At 42.4% G+C, this 9,184-nt stretch overlaps 1 protein-coding gene across 2 annotated transcripts in view; it reads left to right on the plus strand.

Annotated features, from left to right (window-relative positions):
- The window catches only part of ARID5B (AT-rich interaction domain 5B), a 130,527-nt gene that overhangs the window by 103,763 nt on the left and 17,580 nt on the right, over window positions 1-9,184 (plus strand). For both annotated transcript variants that reach the window (XM_034435313.3, XM_087872298.1), the window contains 2 exons: window positions 606-658; window positions 7,172-7,269. In XM_034435313.3, the coding sequence (XP_034291204.2) occupies window positions 606-658; window positions 7,172-7,269 (151 nt within the window). The remainder of the gene's footprint in view (window positions 1-605; window positions 659-7,171; window positions 7,270-9,184) is intronic.

Below are 9,184 nucleotides of genomic sequence, written 5' to 3' on the forward strand. Positions count from 1 at the left end.
GGGAAACACAGGTAGTAGCTCTGATGGGAATTAGAGGGAAGACATCTTGGACAGAGCCCCCTGGAAGAGCCCCCTCTCCAGGGCCATCTGTCCCTTACCTGCCCCAGGTGGCAGGAGGAGCACATGGGCTGCTGGGTGGAGGCAGCTTCTGGATCTGGCCCTTCTCTCTGGCTCTTCTCTCGCCTTGTATCTGTGTTCACAATTACTGCTCTCTTAGTTAGGCCACTTTAAGGAAATGCCCTGTTCTTAATTAATCAATGCCCTCGATTTAGGAGCATATACAACAACGCTTCCTTTGTTTACTGGGAGAAGTACTGATTATTTTGTATCTTGGAGGAAGTAATTGTTTTCTAATACCTGTAACTGGATCCAAGTAGAATGTTCCCCTTGCGGTTTTTAACAGAATGGCATATGTGCAAAGGGCAGACTTTACACTTTGAATTATGTAAATGTGTTTCTCAGACTGTTTGTCTGTTTTTGTCTAAACGTGTGGATGTGATTATTGTTTTTCTTGCTTCGTTGTCAAAGAAAGATTGTTTCATTTGCCTTTCTTGGAAAGATGGTTAATGCAATGCTTATCTCAATGCTTATTGTCCCTCTAACAGTTAACCTTTGGACTATGTTTCAAGCTGCTCAAAAACTGGGAGGATATGAAACAGTAAGTGTTGAAGTAACTTCAGAGAAAAAAAATTGTGCACTCTTAATTTTCTCATGTTTTTGCCATGTGTGCATTAAATATACCAAAACAAAAAAAAAACCTCCACAGTTCAGCAGAAAACACTTTGAATTTATGGGGTTCTCTTTTGGAAACAGTCTGAATTAATTCCAGGCTTGGCAAAACTGTAAACTTGTAGTTAAAAAAAAGAAAGAAAGAAAACCAAAAAACCCAACTCTGAGTGGAAAACATACGTAACTCTTCCTTGTCAAGGAAATTGTTTGGGTCTGTAATTTTTTCCTATGTTAAGAGAGGGATATTCTTGTACAACTAGCCAAGATTGCATAAAAGAACATTTGCCTTGGCATAGTCCCTGACATCTGTTCTTGTCAAATGTGGGAAATGTATTAAATACTTTAAAAAGCAATCAGCCATGTCCATTACAGTGTAGTGCACTGCGGTGTCTCTTCTTGTTTTGAATGGTGACAGCCTTTTGCAGAAAAGGGTCAGGCCATATAAACAGGAAGTTATCTAAAGTTTTAAATGAGTGGGGAGGGAACACAGTGCACTGATCCTTTTTATCAGCTAACAGTATCTGACACAGAGACTTTATTTTTAGCTCGTGGGGAAAATTGATGGTTGTGGATTTTACAGCATGTGTCCCAAACCAACAAATATTGGAGTCACAAACTGTGATTAAGATCTTAAAAGGAGAAGAAAGAACTGCCTGATATGACCGAGAAAGAGAGATGGCATCTGTAACAAGATCCAGTTGACATAAAAGGTTCATCAGTGGAAATGTTTTCATGGCCTCAGGTTAATTGGAGCCTTCTTTAGCCAGCTGGATTCCAAGCACATTCACCAGGCCTACCTGGATGTATGGAAAACCCTAGTTTTTGCCTTTGTTCAGAAAGCACACAGGTTGTCTGCCCTTACGCTGCAATGAAATAACATAAAACTTGAAATGTGTTTAAGCAAAACAACAAATCATCCTGGAACTAGTAAGAAAAAGTGTATTGTTTCACTTTAATAACTATGTTGCTAATGGATGTTGAGATGCTTTTGTTATTACAGGAAATAATCAACGCATACAAGCCGTTTTTTTAGCTCGCCCTTTAATTGACATTTGTTCCTTTTGTTTTAGTCTACTTGCGTGGCTAAATCTGTTCTTATTTATTCAGGAGTAATCCCCATTAAATTTAGTGGGTCATGCTTTGAAGGAAAATTGCAAGTTTAATATGGTTACTGCCATACTTAAAACATGAAATGAAAATATTGTAATTAACATTCTGTTCCAAAGCATGCGGCAAGAAGCTTGGCTTTCACTGGGGATGGTGCCTAAACATGGCCAGTTTAAAAATTGATGTCCCTTTGAATTATCAAATCAAAAAGATTCCCATCATCCTGTCCCCCAAGGGTCCTGGGTCACAGAGACAGGAATGAATTCCCAAACAAGGTGCCAAAATGGAAATTGGAAAGAAATCCAGAAGGATTCTAAACATAGCAGGCATATCGTGTGCTTGAACTGAGAATTTAGCTTTGATTTCTGGCTCTGTTTGGCACAGGGGTCTCCAACCTTGGCAACTTTAAGACTTGTGGACTTCAACTCCCAGAATTCCTCAGCCAGCTTTCCTTTGCTGGCTGAAGAATTCTGGGAGTTGAAGTCCAAAAGTTTTAAAGTTGCCAAGGTTGGAGACCCCTGGTTTAGCACAAATTGTGACAACATTTGAAATCGCATTGAGCCCGTGGGCATTTGGGTGCAGGAAGCAACGTTTTCCCCCTCAACCAGTAAAAGTGGTAAAAAAACATCTATTTTGCAACAGTGATTAAATGTTGCCAGAAATCCCAAATTAAGCCAGTAGAACTCTCCTGCTCTTGGTCTCTTGGTTCTCCTTTCAGTTTTGCAGCTTCTCAATTGTTATAATTTTAAGGAACTCCATTCCTTATAGAGCCTTCAGCCATTTAACTCTTAGGAGGAAATTTGGATAGACTTTTCTATTCCAGAAAGCTTTTCAAACTTGGTTTTAGGGTTGGTCTGATTTTAATAAGCATCTATTTCAATGCTGTAAATAGCACATATTTTATTCGCTGGAAGAAAAAAAAAGAAAAGAAAAAAAGAAAAGAAAAGCTTTCATTTGGAAAATGAAACCGTTTGTTGAACCTGCTTTTCCTGGGCTTGGCTTCAAGCGCACTTTGGGGTCAGTGCTTTATTGTCAGGAAGGAATTGGATGATGTCCTGGGGCTGGTTGGTACCAGCCATCTTTCAGGGGGGGGAGGGGAGGATATTCTTACAGAAGTGAATATACCCAGTTGAAAATGCATCCCATTTATGATTAAAAACTTCCCCAAGTGCTAAGAGGTACATACAGGAAGAAAACCTGACCAGTGGAGCTAGAGATACAAAAGGGGAAGTTTAGCAGCTCCCAGAAAAAGCTGCTGAGGACACCACTGCAGGAGTTGATGAAATAGCGGCCAAACCGATTGGCATCTCCTCCTTGAGGTTGGCAGATTGGTGCAGAAGAGGCAGCAAAGCCAAAGGCCTGGAAAAGACCCATTGATATTGGCCAGTTTATGACCATGCAAGGGGACTGCCGGAGAAGTCTCCCCAAGTACAGAGCACAAGATGTTGCCGTTCAGATTTCCTCCGCAGCTGGACATAAAACTGCCAAAAATGGCAGCTCAATAGAAGAAAGGCATTAGTGGCTGAAATCACAGTGCTGTGGCATTACGGAAAAGACAAGGGCACTTCAAAAAGATGATGATTTTTGCTTTGTTGCTTCTACATAGGACTTTGGCTGTGTGTCCATCCCACAGCAAACTGGGTCTTCTCCTTTAAAAACTATGATCGCCAGGAAGAAGAGTGGGAAAGGTTTCTGGAGCAACTGAATGGTTCAAAGTCGGGAAAGGAATGTGCAAGATTTTATACCAATGCTTAATTTAAATGCAGAATAAATCACAAGGAACTGTTCAGTTAAAAAAAGCAGAAATTCAGATGGAAACTGCTGATGAAACCAGGAAGGCTGAAAATGAGAAAGATTTGGGAATCTTGTATTGAAAGTGAAAGGAGAGAATGCAAAATCCCATCTGCTGCTCAACATTAAAAAAAAATCAAAATTCAAAAGATTATGTTAACAGGAAATGCCAATCCAAAGCAAATAGGGAGCAAAGAAGTTGAATAGTAACAGACTTTATTTACCCTCCTAGGATAAAGTTTGCAGAGGAATGGCAGCTAGAGCCATGCAACAAAGAGACATTTGCTACTTGGAAGAGGGATTAGCAGAAATCTACACAGAATGTTAAACTGCTGAGACATCACATGGACAACCACGGTATGTATTGTCAAGCCCACGCCTGCTCAGTTGTGGCATATGGCTATGAAAGCTGGACCATCGGAAAGGCTAAGCAAAAAAAGATGAATGCTTTTGAATTTTGGTACTCGAGAAAATTGTTGACAGAAGCTTGGACAGCCTGAAGAACCAATCCATCATTCAACACCAGATGAAGTCACACGGGGCTGTTCACTAAAATCACTAGGAATGAGGCTAAAACTGAGTTACTTTAGGAACATAATGCAAAGGTGGGAGTCCTTGGAACAGGCTCTGATGCTCGGAGGAATTGAAGAAGAGGCGGACAGAAGACTATTTGGCCAGCTGCCACAGATAATGGCCCAAGCAGAAACTTCCAGTCCTGGTGAAAAGATGCTTGTTAGATCATGAAGCATTAGAAGCAACTGAACAACAAGAAGGCAATAATACTTAAGAGAGAAAAATGGGAAAGACACCGTGGCTTTGAATTATGTGCATTTCAGAAAAAGCATGTAAGACAGTTGTGACAGCCTGTTTTGCAAATAGAAATAACTATGAAGTAGTATCTGCACCCTTAATTAAAGCCAAGTACAGTGTTTATATTGTCACAATGGAATATAACATTACATGGCCCACCAACAGAAGACAAATTTGTGAGGTGTTCCAAAATGCCACGAGTTGATGCAGATGCATATTTAAAATAAGACATTTCTGTGTTGGGAATTAATCGTATATTTATTTTCAATTAATTCAATTTTATACATGAAAAGAACTATCTAATAGGAGAGTTTCATTTGCAAGGGATTGAAGTGAGAATCTCGTGTTCCAGGTGTCTCCGTTTGAAGGTGGATGGAACCAGTGGTGGGATTCAGGCAATTTAACAACCGGTTCTCTGCCCTAATGATTTCTTCCAACAACCAGTGTGCCAAACTGCTCAGAAAGTTAACAACCGGTTCTCCCAAAGTGGTGCAAACTGGCTGAATCCCACCACTGGATGAAACCTTCTCTAAAATAGGGAATACATTTTCTAGCAAGGGTTGTTTTAAGGAAGGACATTCTAAAGGCAAACATGCAAATATCCAGGGTTCGACACGCAGGCTTAGTTATCAAGTGACTGACCTCAGAGACTAAGAAGCCCAGTTTTCTCACATCAACTATGATTTGGGGGTAAACATGCAAGACCTGCTGGCACCCCAGAAATGATTTTCTCTCTCAAATATGTTACATCATGTGAGATGATTGTCTGCGATGCTCTGAGGACTATTGCCCACAAGTCATGGCTTATTGCTGCCTGCAGAACTGAGAGCAAGCCTGTCTTCTTCTCCTGCCATTCCTGGCAGCACCTACAGTTCCATCCCTGGAGGAAACCACTCGCTGCCTGAATGGGGTGAAAGCAAAGCTGCCTCACCCACAGAATGAATGGGAACTCACTTCGCCTGCAACCTCTGTTGTCCATCACTGTCCCCTCTTTTCAAGGAGCCCCTGCCCCAGAAGAAGAAAGAGGCACCCACCCACTACACAATCTTTTGTGTTGGTGGGCAAGGCCACCATCTCTGGAACAGGGGTGGGTTTCACTTACCTTTCCTACCGGTTCGCTCGCACGCACACACACCACTTCTGTACATGCACAGAGCGTATTTGATGACGTTCGGGCAGGTGGGTGGAACCCCCCGCCACTGCTGCTACCGCTTCGTCCAAACCGGGGCGAACCGGTAGCAACCCACTACTGTTCTGGAAGCACAAATCCTTCCCTCCCTTGCCGTTAGAGTTCAGTGGGCACAGTAGACCCAGAGGTCATGTCTTGGTCTAGTCCTGGCAAAACATCAAATAGGCATGTTTAGTGAGTCTTCATCCCCACCAGACAAGGCTAGGAAGAAAAGATACAGGTGAATTTGCCCACCTTTAAGCCAGTTCTACCAAACCTCAAATATTTCAGGTTAGAGTTGAATAAAGAGGCATTTTGACTTAATCTCCATCTGAAAGAGGTAGTGATTATAACTAAAGAGAAGAAAACAAAGATAACGTTGTTTGTCTGAAATTATAATATTACCAAGTAACAAGTGTTTTGCTTCTGGTGCTTGCTTTTTGCAAAGAAGGCATTTTATCTTCATGCAGAACAGGAAATGTATAGGTTCTATACAGTACTAATTAATTCTCCTCCATTCATCTCCTTTTCAGATTAAAATTATAACACACACACACACACACACACACACACACACCTACCTACTCTGCCAACTTGACAACTTTGGGCATTGATTTACTTTGGTTCTGATCTGACCAGCAGCACCAGCTCCCTTTAACCATGCCCTGTCTTTGTTCCCCAGAGCTGCAAGACCCACTGCAAAATAGAACTGAATTCCCCCCCCCAATCATTTTCTCTCTATTTTCCACTCTCCCTCTTTTGTCACGCATGAATCCTATCAAGCTTTTTCTCCCCCTCCTGTCCTATTTTAAAGTAGTTTGGACTGTATAAAATAATGAAGACCCCTTCAGTTCTCTTGCCACATCTTCCATCTGTTTCTCTGCTAATCCTATTTCCTGTACAAAGATCGGGCACATAAAAGTCATAGCTTGCAATTTAACATGTTATCAGATGTTTGTTTTCTTTTATTTAGCCAATTCTAGGACATACTTCAGATATTAATCTTAGAGAGTGTTTAGATTTCATTACCGTTTGATCTATATATTTTACTAGCTCAGATGAGTGAAAATAAACAGCTCGTATCAAGTTACACAAATTGTATTTCTGGATGGATTTACTGGAGAATGTGATGGATTGAGGCTTACAGCTGTAATTCCTTGTCACTAACTCAATAAAATAATTCTGCAGTCATTATTTATGCTGAGTTTAGGATTCATGTTTATAATTTACCAGGAGATTTCTCAGAAAGCATTTTAATGGTTAATGCTCTCAGTGACTGAATGCTTTTTTTTTTAACCCAAGAAATTGCATACACAAAATAGTGAGATAGCTTACTAAAGAGACAGAAACAAAATGCAATTCCAGAAAAAATAAAAGGTAGGTGAAAGAAATGTGCAAAACCTTGTATGCTATAGGGATCCATGTTAGCTTATTATGCACTGGCTTTATGGCTTGTGCTTCCTGCTGTCCTATATGTTTCACATGTACATTTGTTGCTGCACGCGCGCACATGCACACACAATATGTGAAAGTGCGAGATTAAATTGTCCATTGCCACTTTTGCAGATCACAGCCCGTCGACAATGGAAACATATTTATGACGAATTAGGTGGAAATCCCGGGAGCACCAGTGCAGCCACTTGCACACGCAGACATTACGAAAGGTAAGAGAGCAGCCATGAAATGCTTGTCTGATAAAGAGGAACAATTCAATTGGGGAGCCTTCAAAGATTTTTGCACAGAATTGGCTGGAGGAGCCTGGAAGGCTCTTTTTTCAAGTCCCTGTCAAGGCTCCAACACCAGTTTAATCCTTTGGTTGGGCTTTGATTTCCACTAGTGTTTGTTTCTTCCATGAGAAAACAAAGAGCTGCCTTCTGATTTCTTTCATTTCTCCAAAGCTTTTATTAGCCTGAAGCTCTAACAATTAAGCAAGATAATCAACAGGGCACCAATGGGAGATATTTTAAAGATTTGATTGGCTCTGGGTTGCCTTTAAAAAAAATTATGCAGATATATGTAAATGAAGCAACAATTAGCTTGTTTGTTACACTGGAGTGTGTGTGTGTGTGCATTGAGATTGATGGGGCTGCTCCATATTCCTTATTCTTTTTTCCTTCTGTTGCTATCAGCCATTTATCTTTCGAAATGCGAAAGACTTGCAGTTTTATAAGCATTGATTTTATACCCTGAGTTAATAATACTTTCCAAAGCCGGGTATCCAACATACATCAGACAACACGATACGGCTGTGCTGCTTTCTTAAAAGAATTTTTTTAAAATACGGCCATTAATAAAACATGCCCGCTTTCCAGCTCTGTAAGCAGAATGTGCTCTCATGCTCCAGATCACTAACCGGTTGCTGGAGGGGCTGAGGCAGCTTGTGCTGAGCTCTCCACATGGGACACCAGCCAGGCAGGAGGGCCTCTCTCCAAGTCGTGATCCATTGGCCACACAGGCACAAAAAAGCTGCTAGTCCTCATCAAGGGCGATAGTCACGTTCTGGTAGAAACCTGGTCTGCTTGGGAAATATAGAGCTAGGAAAGGGGGCAGCCCAGTGCTTAGAAAGGGAGGCCGGGATGTCTCTGGGGAATTTCAGGCCCTTCCTATCTGGGGCCAACCTTGGACTGTCATCTCTAGGGGAAAGTCCATCCTTTCATGAGTTTTTCCTCCAACTGACTTTACGCAATGAGTAAAATGAGCGGATGCCTCCATCCCATACAAGATTATGAACATCAGAACTGATTGGTCAATAATTACAGTATTTTTTGGACTATAAGGCGCTCCAAAGTATAAGATGCATCTAGCTTTTGGGGAGGAAAACAAGGGGGGAAAATCTGCCTCTGACTCCCAGCAATTTGTCTCCTTGCAGCAAACAGCCTGGTCAGCTTCAGCACAGCCTGATTTAGCACAAGCAGCTGATTGACAGTTGGATCAGCCTCCCGGAATACTGCCTATCAGCTGTTCCAGGCTATGGGGATCGCCATTGCCCATCGCCACCCATTGCTGCTGCTATCTATCACCGTCTCCCCACACTCCCTTTTCAGCCTCCGTGTGTCCCATTTTTGGCTCGTTCCAGGTGTTGGGGATAGGCAGCAGCGGCCACGGCAGCAATCCCTGCCGCCTGGAATGGGCCAAAAACGGGATGTGCAGAGGCCGAAAATGGGGTGCACAGAGGCAGCGATAGGTGGCAGCAGCGATGGGCAGCAGCAACAGGCAGTGGCAATGCCTGCAGCCTAGAACAGCTGATTGTTGGTATTGTGATAGGCCGATCCAACCTCCAGTCAGCTGTTTGTGATAAATCAGGCTGTGCTGAAGCTGACCAGGCTGTTTGCTGCAAGGAAGCAAATTGCTGGGAGACAGAGGCCAAAGGGTGGGGGCTGGCTGGTGGGCAGTGCTTCGGCAACATTCGCTGCATTTCCACCCACTTTTTTGGGGAGAGTGCGTCTTACACACTGAAAAATATGGTATTTGAACCCTCACCCACCCAGCTAAGAAGGGCTGGCTCCAGTGAGGAGCTGGATAAAGACCCCCCAGGATGGCCATGTGTAGCCCATGGAGGAGAGTCAGGAAAGCTGTTTG

The sequence above is a fragment of the Pantherophis guttatus genome, chromosome 6 (assembly GCF_059756535.1).
Source record: "Pantherophis guttatus breed Tessera chromosome 6, ASM5975653v1, whole genome shotgun sequence".
NCBI classification, from domain to species: Eukaryota; Metazoa; Chordata; class Lepidosauria; order Squamata; family Colubridae; genus Pantherophis; species Pantherophis guttatus.